The sequence below is a fragment of the Vipera berus genome (assembly GCF_964194415.1).
Source record: "Vipera berus genome assembly, chromosome: 8".
NCBI lineage: Eukaryota > Metazoa > Chordata > Lepidosauria > Squamata > Viperidae > Vipera > Vipera berus.
Genome location: NC_138211.1, coordinates 21,113,582 through 21,135,664, shown reverse-complemented (window position 1 = coordinate 21,135,664; position 22,083 = coordinate 21,113,582). Strand labels below are relative to the sequence as shown.

The window sequence follows — 22,083 nt, the reverse complement described above, 5'->3', positions numbered from 1 at the left end:
TGGAGCCGTGGGTTGCAGACCTGTGGTCTGGACATTCTGGATGCCCTCAAGGTTGTCTTCCTTACTCTCCATGCCCCCTTTTGCTTTTTCTGCTTTGCTTTGTGCCCCGGATTGATGGGAAGAAGACGTATGCCAGATACCTGTGCACAGGTGTTTGCAGGGTACGGTCAATAAAAGGCAAGAGGGTGGCCAGGATGTTGTGATTGAAGATCCACCTGTTGACTTTTTTTGATCAACCCTAGGGACACCCCAGCTGCTCTCAGCCCATGAAGGGGAGCAGATCAGGAAAGTAACTCCAAAACGATTCTGGAAACTTATTTATTGCCCAGGACTGCTTTATTGGAAGGAGGTGAGGTCCTAACATAGCCCAACAGACTTATCTTTCTAGTGTGGATACAGGTAGCCCTTGAATTACGACCACAATTGAGCCCGGATTTTCTGTCGCTGAGTGAGACATTTCTTAAGTGAGTTTTGCCCCTTTTAAGACCTGTCTGGCCACGGTTGTTAAGTGAATCACTGCAGTTGTTCAACTAATAGCACGGTTCTTAAGTGAATCTGGCCCTCACCCCTTGACTTTGCTGGTCAGAAGGTCCACAAAAGCTCACCGCCACAGGACCCCGGGGCACAGCAACCATCCTAAATATGAATCAGTTGCCAAGTGTCTGAATTTTGATCATGTGATCATGGGGATGCTGCAATGGTCATAAGTCTGAAAATGCTGATCAGTCGCTTTTTTCCAGTGCCTTTCTAATGGTCACTAAATGAACTCCTGTTATACGGAGTCATTGGCTGCACAGAGAGACCAGCCCCATTGCCTCGTCCCCATCAGGGAAAGGGAGAAAGAGGCCCACGTCTGATGGAGCGGGTTGAGAACAAGAATGAGCATAAATGTACAGTGCAAGTACGGTAGTCCTTGACTTACGACCGTTCGTTCAGTGATCGTTCAAAGCTAGAATAGCACTGGAAAAAAGTGACTTACGACCATTTTTCACACTTATGACCGCTGCCGCCTCCTCGTGGCCATGTGATTAAAAAAAGGAGACACTTAGCAACCAACTCGTATTTATGACAGTCACAGTGTCATAAGGGGGTCACGGGGTCCCTTTTTGTGACCTCCTGACATGCAAAGTCAGCGGGGAAGCCAGATTTACTTAACAGCCGTGTCACTAACTTAACAACTGCAGGGGCTCAATTAACAAATGTGCAAGAAAAGTCATAAAATGGGGGGAACTCACTTAACAAATTTCTCACTTAGCAGCATAAATTGTGGGCTCAGTTGTGGTTGTAAGTTGAGGACTACTGTATATAGAACATACAATAATAGGGTTGGAAGGGATCTTAGAGATTTCCTAGTCTAGGCTCCTGCTCGGGACAACGGGCTACCCGATCTCTTCTTGAAAAGTTCCAGTGATGGCGCATCCACAACTTCCATTCCTCTGACTAATGGCTCTCACTGTCAGGAAATTCCTCCTTCACTCCCCAGGCTGGATCTCTCCTTATGTTCTTCCACCCATCCTGCCCTCTGCTGCTCCCCTCTTCTCTGTGACAGCCCCTCAAATATTGGAAGAAAGCTATCATGTCACCCCTAGTCCTTCTCTTTTTTAGACTAGACCAGGGGTAGGCAACCTCGGCTCTTTTATGACTCATGGACTTCAACTCCCAGAATTCCTGAGTCAGCTATGCTGAGGGGAAAGGGAGAGGTTTCCAAGCTGAGCCATGCTGGCTCAGGAATTCTGGGAGTTGAAGTCCACGAGTCATGAGGGGGCCATAGTTCCCTCATGCTGGCTCAGGAATTCTGGGAGTTGAAGTCCACGAGTCATAAAAGAGCGGAGGTTGCCTACCCCTGGACTAGACACACCTATTTCTCTCAATCGCTCATCATATGGTTTAGCCTCCAGACCCCTTATCAATGTTGCAAGAGCAGTGTTTGTCAAACTTTATTGTCTGGGGAATTCTGGGAGTTGGCATCCACGCATTTTCCAGTGGCCAAGTTTGCAAAACCCTGGATTTCAATAACAGAAGCTTCCATGTTTGGTATTTTTCCTTCCTTTTCTTTATACTCCAGAGAATCAGAGGGGAGTTACTCTGCGTCACCTTCTACGATAAAGCTTTCCCATCCCCCTGGGTTAACATTTGTTTCTGTGCCTGTTGTTGTCCTAACAGCTTTTGGATGGCTCCTCCAAGCAAAACCCCCATAGCTCCATCCATTTGAATGGTCTCCAATTACTGGCAGTCTAGAATTTAATGTGAATTGACCACCCACAGCCATAAAAGCAAGAACTGTTTGTAGGCACGACTGAGTTAGTGGGAAAATAATACTGGCAGTACTTGAAAACCAGAGGGGTCCATGGCTCCAACTGAGCCTATTTTCAATTTTTTAAAGCTAGTTTAACTTTTCAGAGAAATCATATAAGCCAACACAAACAGAAATAAAGAAAATAAAGCACAACTCAGTAAACGAGATCTAAAAATGTCAAGAAGTTATAACATTGCTAAATTGCGGAGGATTGAGCTTAATCTATCCCTTTAAATGATTAAAAACTGCTATTAAACTTTAAGCAAGTACAAATATTAAGATCCACGGTTAACCCCATATAAATCACATAAAATTATAAGCTGCCATAGATTACAGTAAGTCAAAACTGAACATCGGTTCTGCTTTGTGTGTCACACGAAACTGAAGTATGAACTCTATATAAAAGCACCCCAAATCTGGTGTACAAATCCACGTATTAAAGTATACTGTAGTATACTTTACTATAGTACGGTTTCCACTTTGAATTCAACTCAATGACAGATCTAACCAGAACACATTAAATGGGATGAACTACAATTCTCATTTCAAACCCATAGCAATAGCTAAAGAGGATTCTTGCACAAAATTGAAGCAACCTTGAAGATAAGTTTTACACTTAGGCAAGGAAAACCAAAAGCGCAGGTAAAGAATACATGGTACCTGGCTCAAGAGCAGTAACTGTGAGAGGGATCTAGGAATCCTGGTGGACAAACACTTAAGAATGAGCCAGCATTGTGCGGTGGCAGCCAAAAAAGCCAATGCAGTCCTAGGCTGCATCAACAGAGGGATGATATCAAAACCCCAAGAAGTGCTAGTACTGTTTTATATTGAATGGCAAGACCACACGTAGACCAGTTCTGGTCACCACCATACCAAAAAGTTCCTGAGAGCCTTGAAGAAGTCCAGAGAAGAGCAACAAAGATGATTAGGGGACTGGAGGCTAAGATATAGGATGAATGGTTGCAGGGACTGCGTATGTATACACTAACGAAGGAAAGGATTACTGATGCCATGATAGCAGTCTTCCAATATTTGAGGGGTTATCACGGAGAAGAGGGGGTCAACCTATTCTCCCAAGCAGCTGAGGGCAGGACAAGAAGTAACAGGTGGAAGGAAGATCATTAAAGGGAGATGCAACCTAGAATTAAAGAGGAATTTCCCTGACAGTGAGAACAATTAAGCAATGGAATGGAGTTGTGGGTGCTCCATCACCGGAGATTTAGAAGAAGAGATTGGGCAGCCATTTGTCTGGAATGGTAGAGGGTCTCCTGCTTGAGCGGGGGTTGGATTAGATGACCTCCAAGGTCCTTTCCAACCTCCAACTCTGCAGCTTCTCATGGAGTTTGCCTGTAATCCCCATCACCTTAGAAGTTTTAAGGACTGATAGAAAGGATTGAAGTTCAATGCATCTGCAGAGCCTCAGGAGCTTGCAAAAACCTTTGAACAGAAAGAAGAGTGGGCTTCCATAATGTGCTGTCTAAGAACACGGAGCAATGGCTCTTTCTTAAATTGTTTTGAATTATTCTCAAAAAATGAGAGCCGCCAGTTTCAAGAACATACTTTGTAGCCAAAGCAGCTGGCATTGACTTAGCCCTGAAATCCGGCATGGCTGAATCCCTCTGCTGTTCAGCCCAAGATAAACAGATTGGATCTGACCCCTTGAACAAGGCACCAGAAATAGAAACTCGCCTCTTCTTTTAACTTTTCTTTAAAAAAATAAAAATAAAAATGGAGCAGCTAGGTCTTCAAAATTGGAGATAACCAAGATTCCACCACTATATTTATCCACAAGCTTCCTGTGTCAAATCCAGTAGGAAGGCCTCCAGGAGAAGAGAAAGAAAGAACAGACGGATAAAAAAAAGCTGGCACTAAACGTAGGAGAGAGATTTGTGAATGGGCAGTGACCTCACGCAACCTCAAAACTGTTTGGAACAACTTTCCTAAACTGCTGCTAAAGTCAACTTTAGGAAAGCGCTCGGACTCATTGGCTGACAATCCACCTTGCATTCCAAAGCTCCCGTTACTTTCACTTCCGGAGAAGTCTGAGAAATTCTCAATGGGTCCCTTCTCATCAGTGTAGATTTGGGACAGGGCTGGGCAACATTCCTCTTGGCGCTGAACTGCACCCCAGCAAGTTTTGAATGACTGAGACTTTAAATCTGCAGTTTTCTCAACTTTTGCTTGTGATCTGGTGTCCGGATAGTCCTGGAGTTACAGCGTGTAACCTTGTTTAGCAACTGTTTAAAGTTACAATGGCACTGAGCGTTTGTCACTCTTAGGACCACTGCAGCATCCCCCTGGTCAAGTGATCAAAATTTGGAAGCTTGGCAACTGGCATGTACTTATGATGGTTGCGGTGTCCCGGGGTCATTGCAATCCCCTTTTGCGATCTCCCGACAAGCAAAAGTCAATGAAGAATCCAGATTCCCTTAACAACCGTGTTGCTAACCTAAGAACTGCAGTGATTCACTTAACAATTGTGGCAAGAAAGACAGTAAAATGGGCCAGAATTCACTTCACAACTGTCTTGCTTAGCAACGGAAATTTGGGGCTCAGTTGCGGCTGTTAAGTCAAGGACTGTCTGTAGTCGAGAGTTTTTTATTCCACGCAAACCATCAGTCTGCAATTGACCTCCTGTCCATCAGAGAAACCTGTCCAGATAGACAAAGCACATTCCAATGTCCAGCAACAAGCAGGGCGTTTATAGGAACCTTGCTCTTAGCTACGAAACAATCCCCATCGTCCCCGACTGCTGAGTCATTGATCCATGTGTTTGGAAAGATGCCAGTCTTGGAAGCCTGCAACAGCTCAGGCTGTTCAATGGGTTTGGGGGGGGGGATTCTTAGATCATGTCAGATTTTGCTGGTTTTTGCTACAATGGCTTGGTAGGTTAGAAAGTTTCAAAGCACATTCCCAAATTGCCGTTACAATCTTTGTCTGTATTAACACTGGGGGACTAATTATAAGCATTATAATAATAGCACATCCAACTATAATTTAACAGTCTTAAGCCAAGAAGAGACTAAAAAAAATATAAACAAAGGGATTCCAGGCTGCCTGGTCCTTCTTCTAAGGCTTTTTGCCTCTGGAGTGATAACACAGGAATTTATCCTTCCGTGCCAGGCTGGCTGAGGATTTGGGAAGCTGCAGCCTCAGTTTCCTGATTCAGGCACCAGGCTGAAGATGGTCGGTCCGGTTCAATCTTAGCAGCAGCAGCAGCGGCAGATTGGCTTTCTCACCAGGGCTGAAAAACCCATCTCTGTCTCTCCTTGCACGCAAACAGCTGCAGTTGCTTGAAAAGATGAGATCTGGTTTTGTATTCAGCTGCTATTTCGCTTTCTTTTCTGAGATATTTTAAGAGGCTCTCCGAAAGATGGTCTGCTAATGTACCCGCCCTTGCATTATCGAGGACAGCCACTTAACGTCCCAACCTCAGAGCGGTGTTCTTAGCTAGCAAAGGGCGCCAGGGAGCTCTTCCTCCCTAAAACATCCCAGCTTCTCTTGTGATTCCATTAATTCACGCTTTCAGTAACAACATGCAGGGGGTCTGCTTGGTAAGACCAGCCCCAGTGGATGAGCTCTCTGTACAATGTACTTCATTTGGTTGACCAATTTTTCTTGGTTTCCCCCAGCATGGGGGCTGGGTTTAATCCACATAATGTCACTGTCCACAGGGGGAGATCCAAAAACTCAAGATGGAAGTCACTCCTATATAAGCAAAGACCTTTTTTTTTTTGCATCCTTCCTTCCCCACTTTCTGATGGGCAGTTTTGTAACCGTACTAGCACTGATGATGTTACCTAGTTGGGTAATGAAACATCTGCAAGGAAACCGCCAAGCTCAGAGAGCACCAAGGACCCCACAGTCCTCCCCACCCCCATTTCTCCTCCTCTTCCCCCTCCCCCTCCCCCTCCCCCTCCTCCAATCCCACTTCCTTCTAGCACTGATGATGTTACCTAGTTGGCTAATGAAAACATCCGTAAGAAAACAACCAACCTCAGACAGCATTAAAGGACTCTGCTATTGGTAATTTTGTAACCCCACCCGCCAAAAAAATGCAATGGAAACTAACCATGATAAATATGCAAATTCAGCCACTGGTCGTATAACTATCTCGGTTACATGTGTTGTGTGAGCAGAATCAAGCAACAGCATCAGAGTTGGGGGCACAAAGAGATTTAGACTGGGGCCATGGGTACAAGGCAAGAAAGGGCGATTCCCCACTCCTCTGTATACACCAATACACATTTCAGATTCGCACATTTGCTAGAGGACACTTTTCATCATTTTGCCACTGAAATTCCTGCAAGAAACTACCCATGATAAAGCACTGGAGCAGAGGTCCCTGCCTTTGGAGGACCCATGCTCTCTCAGCAATTTAGGGGAGAAAGGGTATCCAAATGAAAGGATAGGGATTGAGTCACCAGCTGTACCCCAAATGCCCGTTAAGACATGTTCCTGGGCAGGTTCCCACAGGTTCCAAAGCATTTACAAGGTGGCCACTTGAGATGGCTCTAGTAGACCCTGGGTTAATCCCCAAAGTCAATGAAACACAAGTACTGGAGCATTCTACACCAGGAGTCTCCAACCTTGGCAACTTTAAGACCTGTGGACTTCAACTCCCAGAATTCCCCAGCCAGTCCACAAATCTTAAAGTTGCTAGGAGATGACCAGGCTGAGCATGAGGAAGGGGTCAAACGCATCATCAGTCCGGAGTCCCTTCACAGCCACCAGAAATCTAAGTCTAGCCCACCACGAATTCCATTGACTCTTATCTACCGCCAATTTGCTTTGACCAGCCGGTTCGCACCATTTCGCAGAACCAGTAGCTAATGTTTTGTTGCCCAGGCCCAGAAAGGACTTTCGGAAGCGGCATCCACAGAGAACCAGTTGTTCCCGTGTTTGAATCCCACCACTGGCTTTGACCATTAGTCGTTCAGATTCTTGGGGAAAGGGTTAGCATGCAATAAACCTGTATTCATTTGAACTGCCTGGAGTCTGGATTTCCTTGACAGCTGTCAAAGTTGAACACCCCTATTCTACATCTAAAGAAATCCACCATACGGGGACTTCCTATAACAGCCCAGCTACTAATGCAACGACTGGAGTTCTCCACACTTAACTGAATCTCCTATGACCCAACCACACTTAGCATTCTGACCATGAGCCAGAGAGCTCCCGTTTGCAAGAGACCCTTATAGCCACTGATCTCAGCTCCTATTCAGGACAAGAATCCAGACACAACACCGGCATAATAAAAGATGGTTTCCTCCATGCAAGACAGATTGATTCCCTACAATTTGTCTGGCCCAAACAGCTCTTTTCTCAGCTCCATCCAACTCAGCCCCAACTCTCTGACCCACGCAAAAGCCAGCCTCCCACTCCATTCCTGGCTGCAAGAGCAGCGCAAAGCTATAGGAGCATCAATCCAAGCTCCTGGCATGAAGGCGGAGGCCGACCGTGTGCTTTCCCCTCCCCCCCCCCGAGGTGTCTGGATGTGCCCGCAAAGTTGGAGGCAAGGTTGCAAGTTGAAAAGGAGGTGGTGAGGAAGGGGAGTCTGTCCCCTTTCAGGCTGGGCAAACCTGCTGCCAAGCGGCAGCCAAACTGGCTAGGTAAAGCAGGCCAATGAAAGACCCACATCCCACATCTATGGAGATCCTCAGTCATCCAGATCATGCTAGGCTGCATTAACAGAGGGATAGAATCAAGATCAAGTGAAGTACTAATACCACTTTACAATTCTTTGGTAAGGCCACACCTGGAATACTGCATCCAGTTTTGGTCACCACGATGTAAAAAAGATGTCAAGACTCTAGAAAGAGTGCAGAGAAGAGCAACAAAGATGATTGGGGGACTGGAGGCTAAAACATATCAGGAACGGTTGCTGGAATTGAGTATGTGTAGTTGAACGAAGAGAAGGTTGAGGGGTGACATGATAGCAGTGTTCCAATATCTCAGGGGCTGCCCCAAAGAAGAGGGAGTCAAGCTATTCTCCAAAGCACCTGAAAGCAGGACAAGAAGCAATGGATGGAAACTAGTCAAGGAGAGAAGCAACCTAGAACTAAGGAGAAATTTCCTGACAGTTAGAACAATTAATCAGTGGAACAACCTGCCTCCAGAAGTGGTGAATGCTCCAACAGTGGAAGTTTTTAAGAAGAGACTGGACAGCCATTTGTCTGAAATGGTATAGGGTTTGCTGCCTGAGCAGGGGGTTGGACTAGATGACCTCCAAGGTCCCTTCCAACTACTACTACTACTACTAATTATTATTATTATTATTATTATTATTATTATTATTATTATTATTATTATTATTATTATTATTATCATCATCATCATCATCATCATCATCATTATTATTATTGTTGTTGTTGTTGTTGTTGTTGTTGTTGTTGTTGTTGTGCCGAAGGTGCTTTTTCAAGAGGCAGCTGGGACTTTCTTTTTTTTTTAAAAAAAAGACATTTTGTTTCTCATCCAAGAATGAGAGGAAGCATCCACACCCCATAGTACGTCAGGATTTTCTAATCGGGAATCCAGACTGCCTAGTAACACTGGGGATCCTCTTCAAAACATCTGGGCTGGCCTCCCACAGGCATGCCGACAGGTGAAGGGAGGGAAAAAGACTGAGAATTAAATGCCCTGGGGGGAGAAGACCAAGAAGGTAAGTTTTCCCTTCTGAGCAGCAGTCAATTTAGGGCCTCTGAAGGATGCCATTGCCAGTCCCCCGCTCTGCCAGGCAGGACCCTGAACCTGAACTGTTGGTTTGGGGTTCCACATCTGGGGAGGAATGCTTCGCTTAAGGCCAGGGAGAGGCCATCAAACAGAAAGCACCTCTTCCATTCTGGCTCTTCAACCACAGAAACGCACATACCCCACCCCACACCCCACCCCCACCCCATGACCTCTGCTCTCAGCCAGCCCAGGGAGCTTCTCCTGGCCATAAGCAACCCAGAATGACATAGGCACAATGTCGAGCCTTGTGCACGGACGTTCTTGGGCATGCTGAACCAGAAGTTGGTTTGCAAAGAGCAGAAGCTTTTGGAAAGACAACCCAACGCTCCCAAGCGAAGGACAGGGCGTGGGGTGTTATCAGAGAGAGAGAAGCCTGGTGTGGATACTCACAACAGCCGGGCCTGGATAGGACTTGCTCTGTCGCGCTGCCATGGTCCAGTGGCCTGAGCTGAAACCCGATCAATCCTCTCTCCACCTTCTTTCCTGCCTTCGCTATTCCCCACTTTTGGGCGAGCCAGAAAGTTGCATTGCATCCTATCTAAAAATACAAGCGCCTTCTCTCCAGTTGCCACTGTTGCTGTTGCTGTGCTGCTGCTGGGTGAGCCAGATGCTAATGGACTGTGTTCTTTTCTTCTCTCGCCCATCATTATGTCAGGAGGGATATTTAATAGCTCTCTGCCTCCCTCCCAGCAACAAACGGCCAGGGGGAGGGGCAGGTGCCAGTGCCACAGGGGAAGGGAGGCCGTGCTGGGCTGGGCAGGGAACTCTGCCATCAACACCGGAGTTGGCCCAAGAGATTTGCCAGCTCCTTCTGCTAACAAGAGCGAAAAGGCAACGTGCTTGAGTAGCTCCAGCAAGCCCTTTTGCAGACAGGCATGCACAGCAGTGGCAGGGGGGGGGAACAGATCTAAAAAAGGGGGGGAGAGGAAGCAGGACTTGGTTGCGCACTTATAACTACCATCTGCATCACAAGGGTCCTCAGGAACGTCCCCGGCCCAGCTGTTTCCTTTCAGTCCCAGGTTCAGACATCCTGTGGTTCCTTTGGGCTTCGCTCCGCATGTGTTGTGATTCAGGGTCAGCCTGTGGGTTCGGCAGTTGGGTCGGACGACTCAGAGGAGGAGGAGGGGGGTGTTGAAGACCTTGCTGAGGGGGTTGAAGATCTTGCTGATGAGAGCCCTCAGCCAGGCCCCTCCCACTTGGTCACCACGGAGACCCAGCTGTGTGAGCCTGACAGCGTGGATGAAGATGACCCACAGCTGGCCCTGTTCAAGGACGCCCGACGCAGGAGGCAGTCAATTAGGAGTAAACAGAGGAAGGCAATGGGGCTTCTCGGAAGGAGGCAGAGAGAAGCCACGCCCTGAACTCTATATAAGGGGAATGTGTGGGGAGGGCTGGTTTGCTGAAGGCAACCGCTTGGATAGTTCATGTTTCTTAAAGCTCCTGTTTCTTGGTTCGTGTCTTGTTTGTTTTTGTAGCTATAAATTTGGCAGGCGTAATTCCAGCCTCTTGCCGTTTGTAAAGGGGTTGTCCCTGCCTTTTCTGCAGGGCTGGTAGCAGGCTGGTACAGAACAGCATGTGGCCAAGATGGTTAAGAGAACTGGGTATCTCTAGCCCAGGGGTAGGCAACCTTGGCTCTTTTATGACTTGTGGACTTCAACTCCCAGAATTCCTGAGCCAGCATGGGGGAACTATGGCCCCTTCATGACTCGTGGACTTCAACTCCCAGAATTCCTGAGGTGGCATGGTTGGCTCAGGAATTCTGGGAGTTGAAGTCCACGAGTCATAAAAGAGCCAAGGTTGCCTACAGGGCTTTTTTTGTCATAGAACGCCCAGAACGGAGTTCCGGCACCTTTTTTGGATGGAACCTTGTAGGGTAGGCAAGGCGGGTTGTATGACATGTGTGAGTTCCGGCACCTTTTTCTTTTACAAAAAAGCACTGGTTGCCTACCCCTGCTGTAGCCTAACAAAGAGGAGGATTGGGAGGGACAATCTTCCAGTACAGGTATTCCTCGACTTACAACAGTTCACTTAGTGACCATTTGAAGTTAAATGGCACTGGGGGAAAAGCGAGTTGTCACCATTTTTCACACTTATGACTGTTGCAGCATCCCCATGGTCACACAACGTACATTCAGGTGCTTGACAACTGACTCACATTTATGACGGCTGCAGTGTCCCGGGGTCATGTGATTCCCCTTCTGACAAGCAATGGGGAAACCAGGTTCGCTTAACAACCCGGTTTTACTAAATTAGCAACTGCCGTGATTCACTTCACAAGCGTGGCGAGAAAGGTCGTAAAATGGAGCCAAACTCACTTAACAAGTGTCTCGCTTAGCAGCTCCACTGTGGTCATACGTGGGGGACTACCTGCACTTGAGGCCTGTCACAGAGATGAGGGGGACAACCTATTCCCCAAAGCACCTGAGGGCAGGACCAGGAGCAACAGGTGGAAGCTCGTTAAAGAGAGAGAGCACCTGCGGGAAAAGGAGGAATTTCCTGACAGTGAGAACAATCAATCAATGGAACGGCTTGCCTCCCGGAACTGTGGGTGATCTATCACTGGAGGTCTTCAAGTAAAGATTGGACAGTCATTTATCCAGGATGGAATAAGGACTCCTGCCTTGGGCAAGGGGGTTGACTAGAAGACCTCAAAGATCCCTTCCAGCCCTATGATTCTGGCATCCACAGCTGGGGAATTCTGGGACTTGAAATCCGCACACTTTAAAGATCCTGAGGCTGACAAACCTTGGCTCCCTGCTGCCCCCCACCTTGACGTCTGATTATAGATTATCCGGAAAGTGATGCTGTGACTGGACAGGAAGATGGATGGGCTCATGAAAGAGGAGATTCTATACCCCACCGCAGTTATTCTGGCCTCTGCCCTGAGCCATCCCATCATTCACAACTCCAGGGAGAGACTGCAACTGGCCAAGAGGACAACAGCCATTAGGGCACTGTGATGGCCTTGACGTGATGTCCCGGTGCCTGGAGGCAGTGCGGGTCTGGATGGGAAGGAACAGGCTCAGGCTTAACCCCTCCAAGACCGAGCGGCTGTGGATACCGGCATCTCGTATTGTCCAACAAGTTCCATCTCTTTTGATGGGGGGGAGGTATTGCCCCCCTCAGAAAGGGCTCACAACTTGGGTGTCCTCCTGGATTCACGGCTTAATTTGGAAGATCATCTAACGGCCGTGACCAGGGGGGCCTTCGCACAGGTTCGCCTAGTGCACCAGTTGCGCCCCTATTTGGACTGAAATGCCCTATGCACGGTCACCCACGCCCTTGTCACTTCTCGCCTGGATTACTGCAATGCTCTTTACATGGGGCTGCCCTTGAAGAGCACACGGAGGCTTCAACTGGTGCAAAATGCGGCCGCGCGGGTGCTTATGGGAGTATCTCGATACTCCCATGTTACACCTCTCCTGCGTGAGCTGCATTGGCTTCCGGTTGCCCTCCAGGTGCGATTCAAGGTGATGGTAATAACCTTTAAAGCCCTACATGGCTTAGGCCCGGGGTACTTGCGAGACCACCTGCTGCCATTATCAACCTCCCATCGCCTGGTTCGCTCCCACAGAGTTGGCCTCCTCAGGGTGCCGTCGGCCAGGCAATGCCGGCTGGTGACCCCCAGGGGGAGAGCCTTCTCTGTGGGCACGCTGACCCTCTGGAATGAACTGCCCCCGGAGCTGCGGACGGCCCCTGACCTTCGGTCCTTCTGCCGTGACCTGAAGACCTGGTTGTTCCAACAAGCAGGCCTGGACTGACTACGTTTTTTAATTAGGCTTTTTACTGGGTTAAATTGTCTCGTATTTTGCATTTATTGTTTAATTCTCTTTTAAATTTTTTACTCTATGTTTTTTAATTTTTATTGTTGTGAGCCGCCCTGAGTCCTCAGGGAGAAGGGCGGCATATAAATTTAATCAAATCAAAATCAAATCAAATCAAAATCAAAATCAAATCACTGGATCCTCAGGGCAGCTATAGAACATAGAAAACTGGATAACAGAGCTGGAAGGGACCTCGGAGGTCTTCTAGTCAAATCCCCTCCTTGAGCAGGAAACCCTATACCAGGGGTAGGCAACCATGCTGGCTCAGGAATTCTGGGAGTTGAAGTCCATGAGTCATAAAAGAGCCCTGCCCTATACCATTTCAGACAAGTGGCTGTCCAGTTTCTTCTTGAAAGCCTCCAGAGATGGAGCTCCCACAACTTCTGGAGGCAAGTTGTTCTACTGGTGACCTGTTCTCAGCATTAGGAAATTTCTCCTTAGTTCTAGATTGTTTCTCTCCTTGGTTAGTTCCCATCCATCCACATCCTAGCTATCTCGTTTGATGAATGAATGCTGGTGCCGACACACCTCTGCCTAGAACACAGAATCAGGACTGGAAGTGACCTTGGAGGTCTTCTAGTGACAACCCACTGCTCAAAGCAGACCACCTTAGACCATCCCAGCCAAATGGCTGCCCCGCCTCTTCTTAATAACCTCCAGTGATGGAGCACCCTGAACCCCAGAAGCCAAGGGGTCCCACAGGTTAATAGGTTGGTTCTCTGCTTGATAGGTTTCCATCGGTTACGTCGTGTCCTGCCCTCAGGTGCCTTGAAAAATAGGTTCACCCCCTCTTCTCTGCAACAGCCCCTCAGATACTAACTAGAACATTGCCATCATTTCTCCCCTAGGCCTTCCTTTCACTAGACTAGACCACAGAGGGGAAGGCCTGGCGGGGGGAACCGGAAAAATTGGGGGGGGAAACAGAGTGGTTTGTTTGTTTGTTTTTTTCCATTTTTCTCCAAAGCCGTTTGGGGGGGGAAAGAAAAAAACACTGATTTTCCCCCCACAGCCCAATTTTTCTGGGTTTCCCCCCCCCCAGGCTTTCCCATTTCGAGTTAGACACACAGAATTCCTGCAACCCTTCTTCCTGTGTTTTAGCCTCGTCTCCTAATAATTTTTTGCTGTTCTTTTCAGCACTCTTTCTGGGCAATTTTTTTGCATCATGGTGACCAGAATTCAAAAAGAGATGCCAAGACTCTAGAAAGGGTGCAATGAAGAGCAGCAAAGTGGATATAAGGAGGCTGATCTGGAGATAATATAAATGTTATATAGACGATAAGGAGAGACTATAAGGAGATAGATCTGGAGGCTAAATCGTATGAGGAACCTCAAGAAGAAATCCTGCTCTTGGTTGTCGGGGGCTTTGTCCACATGGCCTCCTAACATTATTTTCCGCTCAGCCATAAAGAAGCTGCCAGGTCCAGCTTTCAGACAAACACACCTTGCATTTATTGTGGGTCCAAGTGAGCTTCTCCGATGCCAATTCCAGCTTAACTCCCCAAGCCCAAACACATTCAACACTGCCCCCTAATGGTCACACAGACCCATGGCACCAGCAGTTTTAATGGCTGTATATTTCAGTGTCGCATTACACAACTCCCCACCCCTCCCTACCCCAGATCCCTTACTAAGACTTTAATAGCAGCTGTGAGCTACTCTTTCTCTTTTCTTCAGCTACTGAGAACTGAATTGCACAGCAAGTAGCCATCAATTACCACTGCTTACTGCTGGTTGGCAGAAAACAGAGACCGTGTTAGGTTCAACATGAAAAGGTGGGCCGCCGTTACACGGCATTTGACGCTTGACAAGAGTATCTGAAGCCATTAAAGGGAGACTTTCCCCCAAAGGACTTGAAAATATAAAATCAGAAGATGTTTTGTTCACCTCCCGGAGCACAAGAACAAGCAAAATGAGCTTAGTTGCACTCAGTTCAAGGCCCCAAACTTTAAAAGGGTATGAATCTGCCACAACTGCTCCTGGATAAATTATTGGAAGCAAAAACTTCTATAACTCAATCAGAACGTGTAACAATGATGTCGAGCATTTGAGCCTTTTGCTATTAGCAAAATAACAGAGTTAGAAGGGACCATGGTGGTGGTGGTGATGATGATGATGTTGGAAGGGACCTTGGAGGTCATTTAGTCCAGGGGTAGGCAACCTTGGCTCTTTTATGACTCATGGACTTCAACTCCCAGAATTCCTGAGCCAGCAATGCTCAGGCAGGAAACCCTATACCATTTCAGACAAATGGCTGTCCAGTTTCTTCTTAAAAACTTCCAGTGTTGGAGCATTCACAGCTTCTGGAGGCAGGTTGTTCCACCGGTTAATTGTTCCAACTGTCAGGAAGTTTCTCCTTAGTTCTAGGCTGCTTCTCTCCTTGATTAATTTCCACCCATTGCTTTAGAGAATAGCTTGACTCCCTCTTCTTTGTGTCAATCCCTCAAATATTGGAACACTGCTATCATGTCACTCCTAGTCCTTTTTTTCCATTAAATTAGATATACCCAATTCCTGCCACCATTCTTCATATGTTTTAGCCTCCAAGCCCCTAATCAAATCATTGTAATGATTCTTTTCCCTTATATATGCCCCAAAGACATGCATGTGCAGAAAAGTGAATTAAAAGAGCCAATTAAAACAAATATGCAGGTTCAGAATACAGAATAACAGAATTGGAAGGGACCTTGGAGGTCTTCTAGTCCAACCCCCTGCTCAAGCAGGAGACCCTCTACCTCGTCAGACAATTGTCCAATCTCCTCTTAAAAACATCCAATCTCTTCTTAATAACCTCCCGTGACGGAGTACCCATAACGTCTGGAGGCAAGCTGGTTCACGGATTGTTACAGTCAGGAAATTTCTCCTTAATTCTAGCTTGGATGCCTGAGTGTACAAGCTGTCAGCCAGTGGAAAAGGCTTCCACAATAAACAGCTGCCATTTTTCACATTTACAACTGTTGCGGCACCCCTTCCTGTAACGTGATCAAAACTGGCAACTGACTCCTACTTATGACGGTCGTGGCGTCCCGGGGGTGTGTGTCACGTGATCCCACCTTCTGACAAGCAAGGTCAACGGGGGAGGCCATATTCACTTAACAAGCACGTTACTATCTTAACAACTGCAGTGATTCACTTAACAACTGTGGCAAGAAAGGTCATAAAAGGGGGAGTGAAGCTTGCCATACTCAAAAAAAAATGTCTGGAGCCAGGACAAAAATTTAGATTAGTTTCATTTCTACTGAACGGAAAATATTGTTCCTCAAACTCCATACTTAATAACTTCCACATTACAAATTTTTATTAAGTATTTTTTTTTAAATTCTGAAAAGACTGTGTCTAGGACTTTGAGGGACCAAATTGGTCCCAGAAATACAGGTTGCACCCCCTGCCTGGAGAAACATCGACACGAGCTGAGCATTTAGCTAGGAAACCTGAACCGTTTGTCAAAGGGGGGGTGGCAGACCAAATTCACTGGCATGGCAGGAGACCTCGATTCACAGAAATCCTTTGTCCTAAGAAGCAACTGAGAAAATGCGCCAGTTTGTGGGAATGTCCATCACTTCCTCTCATAGTTACAAAAGGGTGGTCTCCTGGGAACAAGTTCTCCCCTCCTACGATTGGGAGTAGCCTACAGCAGGGGTCCTCAACCTTGGCAACTTTAAGACTTGTGGACTTCAACTCCCAGAATTCTGGGAGTTGAAGTCCACAAAAGCTGGCTGAGGAATCCTGGGAGTTGAAGTCCACAAAAGCTGGCTGAGGAATCCTGGGAGTTGAAGTCCACAAAAGCTGGCTGAGGAATCCTGGGAGTTGAAGTCCACAAGTCTTAAAGTTGCCAAGGTTGAGGACCCCTGGCCTACAGTACTTGGGTAGGTTTTTAGTGACAGGCAGTTATCTTACATTCTCCTAAAGAGCTACTCAAGGACCTAAGTTTTGTCCTTGTTGGGGCCTCTCACAGAAAACTTGACAACTGTTTGCCACCGATAAGGGCCATCAGAGCTGGACAGGCATTTGGGTTTGTCTGCCTCTTGCCCAAGACACCTCAAGCAATGCTCCACAGCTACTCAACCCCACATTTACAACATTCCACAAGACTCCATCAAGACAAGTAGAATCCAACCATGAACTTAGCACACTGCATAGAAACCGCTCTGGACTTTCAGAAGACTTCAGTTGGTTGATTATCTAAACAATGTCTGCAGCTCCTAAATAGCCCAACCTGGCTCCATTACAAATGTTAGCTTTTTGAGAAAAGGAGAAATGCCTGAAATTGTTCCCCAGAACTCTTGAGAAACGTTTTCGCTTTTGTTCATGATTTAACAGTATAAAAAGCCACCCATGTTTCTAACAATTCTGTTGTTTTTTTCCTTCTGTCTTTTGTACCTGCTTTAGCAGATCTCACAGTCTTGTTCTTACCTATGTTAATTATTTGCTTTAATTGGGTTGTTTATATTCCCTTGTAATACAGATAGTCCTTGGCCTATGACTGCCCAAAATTTCTGTTGCTATGGGAAACATTTGTTAAGTGAGTCTTGCCCTACTTTACAATCTATCTTGCCACGGTTGTTAAGTGAATCACTGCAGTTGTTAAGTTAGTAACATGATTGTTAAGTGAATCGGGTCACCAAAGGGGATCCCAGGACATTGCAACTACCATAAACACAAGCAATTTGCCAAACATCTGAATTTTGATCACCTGACCACGGGGATGCTGTAACGGTCGTTCAGTGTGAAAAACGGTCGTAAGTCACTTTTTTCAGTGCTGTTGTAACTTTGGTCACTAAACAACCTGCTGTAAGTTGAGGATTACCTAAGATTGGTAGTCCATCCAGTGACCATCCAGAGTCACCTTGAGCGAGGCGGGCAGCCATGTAAAATTTGATAAATAACACACCATCCCTTTAAAGCAGACATGTCAAACTCGCGATGTCACATGACGTCGCACGACGTATCGGGACGGTTTTGCCAATCCCGGCAATGGGGTGGGCGTGGCTTCCGCGTGACGCATCTGGCTCGTGGGCTGGCAGTTTGACACCCCTGCTTTAAAGGAAGATTCCTTTGACTCAGCCTTTGACCAATAATAGTAATTGGAAAAGCAAAAGCCATGCAACATTACAACTCAGGCTTGCGGGAACCAATTTTACAACTAGAAAAATCTGCCACTTCCCCAGATTTAAAACCGAGCTCGCTCTTGCTTGCCAAAGTAATGTAATATCTAGGTGTTTGTCCTCATTTTTTTTCCCATTCAGAATTATTCCTTCCACGTCGAGTGTGCAACAAAGAGCTGATTACAATTAAACATCAGGGCTTCACAACCAGTGTAGTGGTATCACTTTTCTTCCACAGGGGGAAGAGGTCTTCCAGAAGAGGTCAAGAAAATCCAACATCTTTCTTACATGTGCAAACTTGACTTGACTTTGTTATCTCTCTCTCTCTCTCTCTCTCTCTCTCTCTCACACACACACACACACACACACACACACACACACCCATGGGCCGGATGCGTCACATGCAGACCACGCCCACCTTGGTTCCACAAAGGTAAAAACCATCATGATACATCATGTTTGACACCCATGATCTGTCTCTATTCATTTATCTATCTCTATTTATCTCTCTCTCTCTCTCTATTCATCTGTCTGTCTGTCTGTCTGTCTGTCTGTCTATCTATCTATCTATCTATCTATCTCCCTCTCTCTCTTTCACCTATGGACATCCCTGTCAGTCACTCCATAGGCTGGCCAGACTGAGGAAGCACAATTGCAATATGTATGGATGGTCATCTGGTGCAGTCTTCAGCTTAATAGATAGCCGACTACTGTTTAAATATCTCCAACTACAGAATGCTTGTGAATGTTATCCACCCAGAGCCTTTGGGAAGGGACAACATACACATTAAATAAACAAAAATGTAACCAAACAACAGACTGGTGGTAGTACTTATCATCCAACTGGTTTCCAGACCGATTCTCATTCATTTTAAAAGCCAAGGTATCTTTCAAAGTGAATTTGCATAGAAAACTGGACTGTGGCAAACCGATACATCAGCATCATCTTTACTTTCCAGCGGTACCCCAGGACCCAACCTGATTTCCCAGAAGTCTTAAAAGTGAAAAAGGGTAGGTGATGTTATCTTAAAGTTTTGTTTGAAGAACGTCCCCAGCTTAGGAAGAAAGATATAGACAAGTTACAGAACAAGAAGCAACGGATGGAAACTGATCAAGGAGAGAAGCAACCTAGAACTAAGGAGAAACTTCCTGATAGTTGCAACAATTCATCAGTGGAACAACCTGCCTTCAGAAGTTGTGGATGCTCCAACACTGGAGGTTTGTAAGAAAAGGTTTTTAAGAAAAGATTGGACAACCATTTGTCTGAAATGGCAGGGTCTCTGCTTGAGCAGGGGATTGGACTAGAAGACCTCCAAGGTCCCCTCCATTTCTGTTAAGCTGGGTGGGAGGAAGGAGCGTTGGATCAAGGAGTGACCTCAACAAAGTGCTTTTGAATAAATGGTTACCTTGGGACCGAATAAACTCCTCCTTGTGTATTTCAAGTATAAATATTTTGAGCACATAATTCAAAGGCAAGAGTCACCGGAGAAGATCCTGATGCTTAGGACAGTCACTAGCTATCAAGCATGACAGCGAAAGATGACTAGGTGGATAGAGACTATTTATGATGACACCAGCAGGAGCCGATTAAAAAAAACAAGCTATTCTTGGCAGGGAATCCTAATTAAATGACATCCGTTGGGTAATGGAGAGATAGAAGGAACTGAGAGACTGAATATAAAGAGAAGAGGCTCTTCAAGGATGGCCCTTGGTCCCTCAATTATCAAATGGAACCAACAGCAACAAATGGCTCTCCTGCCATTTTCAGGAATGTCCCAGAGAGTTGGGCTCCATTTTTAAGGGAACAAATAAGGAAAGAGGGTGCAATAATTGGGGTCTGCCACCTTGACCTCCAAGGGATCTCTGGATAGGCTCTCTCGCTCAACTCCTGCCTCCCACCTTTTCACTCTAAAGACCAATCAGGCACCTTGGAAGAGAAGTCAAAACGAACTGAAATTGTTGGATCCTACTCATTGCAGATTAATTCCAACCCTTCTCCTCAGTTTATTCAGTGTTAATACAGGGCTGTCCAAACGTGGCATCTTTGAGTCTTGTGGACTTCAATTCCTAGAATTCCCCAGCTAAAAGGTGTCAAAATCAGGCCCCACAGTTGAATAGATGGAAGAGAGGAAAAACCTACAGAGGTTGGCTTAGAATAATAATAATAATAATAATAATAATAATAATAATAATAATAATAATAATAATAATAATAAGAAGAAGAAGAAGAAGAAGAAGAAGAAGAAGAAGAAGAAGAAGAAGAAGAAGAAGAAGAAGAAGAAGAAGAAGAAGAAGAAGAAGAAGAAGAAGAAGAAGAAGAAGAAGAAGAAGAAGAAGTAGTTGGAAGGGATCTTGGAGGTCATCTAGGCCAACCCCCTGCCCAGGCAGGAAACCCTATATTATTTCAGACAAATGGCTGTCCAGTCTCTTCTTAAAAACTTCCAGTCTTGGAGCATTCACCACCTCTGGAGGCAGGTTGTTCCACTGGTTAATTGTTCTAACTGTCAGGAAATTCCTCCTTAGTTCTAGGTTGCTTCTCTCCTTGATTAGTTTCCATCTGTTGCTTCTTGTCCTGCCTTCAGGCGCTTTGGAGAATAGCTTGGCTCCCTCTACTTTGGGGCAGCCCCTGAGATATTGGAAGGCTGTTATCATGTCCCCCCTCATCCTTCTCTTCATTAAACTAGACATACCCAATTCCAGCAACCGTTCCTTATGTTTTAGCCTCCACTTCCCTAATCATCTTTGTTGCTCTTCTCTGCACTCTTTCTAGTTTTTAAAGCATGAATTATAGTTTAGTAATACGCATCCAACCAAGCGTAGCTCAGTCAGCAAGCCATGATTCAAATAAGAACTTAGTGTGAGGTAGGAACCAATCCTACCCCTTTCCAGTTCATACAACTAACTCTTAAGCCGTGACAAAGCTGATCTTGGCTTAACATTTGAGAATCCAAACACTGCTTTGTAATCCATGGCTTAATTTAAGGTGCCTAAAAGGAGCCTCTGTGACATATTCAACAAACCATGCTTCAGACTGGTTTAATTCAAGACATAAACCTGGCCAATAAATTTGTAGAAGTGAACTGCTATTGTCCCAAAGGGGCTTTTCCAAAAGGAAATTGGACTTTGTTGGGTTTTTTTCTTTGAAAATGTTTCGTTTCTCATCCAAAAAGCAAAAAGAAAGAAAGAAAGAAAGAAAGAAAGAAAGAAAGAAAGAAAGAAAGAAAGAAAGAAAGAAAGAAAGAAAGAAAGAAAGAAAATAATAAATAAATAAGAAAGAAAGAAAGAAAGAAAGAAAGAAAGAAAGAAAGAAAGAAAGAAAGAAAGAAAGAAAATAATAAAAAAGAAAGAAAGAAAGAAAGAAAGAAAGAAAGAAAGAAAGAAAGAAAGAAAGAAAGAAAGAAAGAAAGAAAGAAAGAAAGAAAGAAAGAAAGTCCAGTTGCCTTTTGAAAAAGCATCTTTGGGACAACCATGACCTGGATGACTGAGAATCTCCATAGACATCGAACTGCTGCTGTCTACTTCAACCCAGAAGCAAAATGCCCTTTTTTGTGTGATGCCTTCAGTCACTGACTCTTGCTATATACCGGTAGCTTTCCAGGTCTTCATAGCTTCTGTCTTTTTCTTAACCCCAAAAGAAGAAAAGGTTGAATGAGGCTGGCTTGAAATACTGCAATAAGATTGCAATTTGCCAGCTTCACTCAAAACATGTTTCTGTAAACCATGGTTTGCTAACTACACTGCTTCAGAGCTGCTAAGGAACACTGAAGTCCATCCAACCCCGTGATGGCTGAAGACAAAAGTGAAAACCACCATCCCACGTTCTAGATACTTACCCCACAGGGCCACCTGAAACTGGACATCATGTTCCCTTCCTTGCACACCCTTTCCGTTGGCACACGTACACGAGCAAAGACTCTACTAGCTCAAGCTCTTCAGGCTAAGCAGGGGCAGGCCTTTATCTCCAGGTGCCGGCTGGCCACGATGGGAGGAGTCACATTCTGGGCTCTGGAGATTAGAGAAGATCAGCAGTTCCAACCCCCAAGTAACAGGTTGCTCAAATGTTGGCAAGCAGCAGCTTTTCCTAAGTTGGAATGCCCATTTCTTCTCCAAACATATCCATCATCCCCCG

At 45.8% G+C, this 22,083-nt stretch overlaps 1 protein-coding gene across 7 annotated transcripts in view; it reads right to left on the bottom strand.

Annotated features, from left to right (window-relative positions):
- The window catches only part of ANK1 (ankyrin 1), a 123,739-nt gene extending 101,870 nt beyond the window's left edge, over positions 1–21,869 (bottom strand). Inside the window, exon 1 of one of the 7 annotated variants that reach the window (XM_081333946.1) lies at positions 21,788–21,869. In XM_081333946.1, coding sequence (XP_081190072.1) covers positions 21,788–21,817 — 30 coding nt within the window. In that variant the 5' untranslated portion in view covers positions 21,818–21,869. Of the gene's footprint in view, positions 1–9,418; positions 9,530–9,986; positions 10,034–21,787 lie in introns of those variants that run through there. The other 6 variants (XM_081333948.1, XM_081333953.1, XM_081333950.1 and 3 more) reach the window with 6 other exon arrangements.
- Between the last annotated feature and the right edge of the window lie 214 nt (positions 21,870–22,083).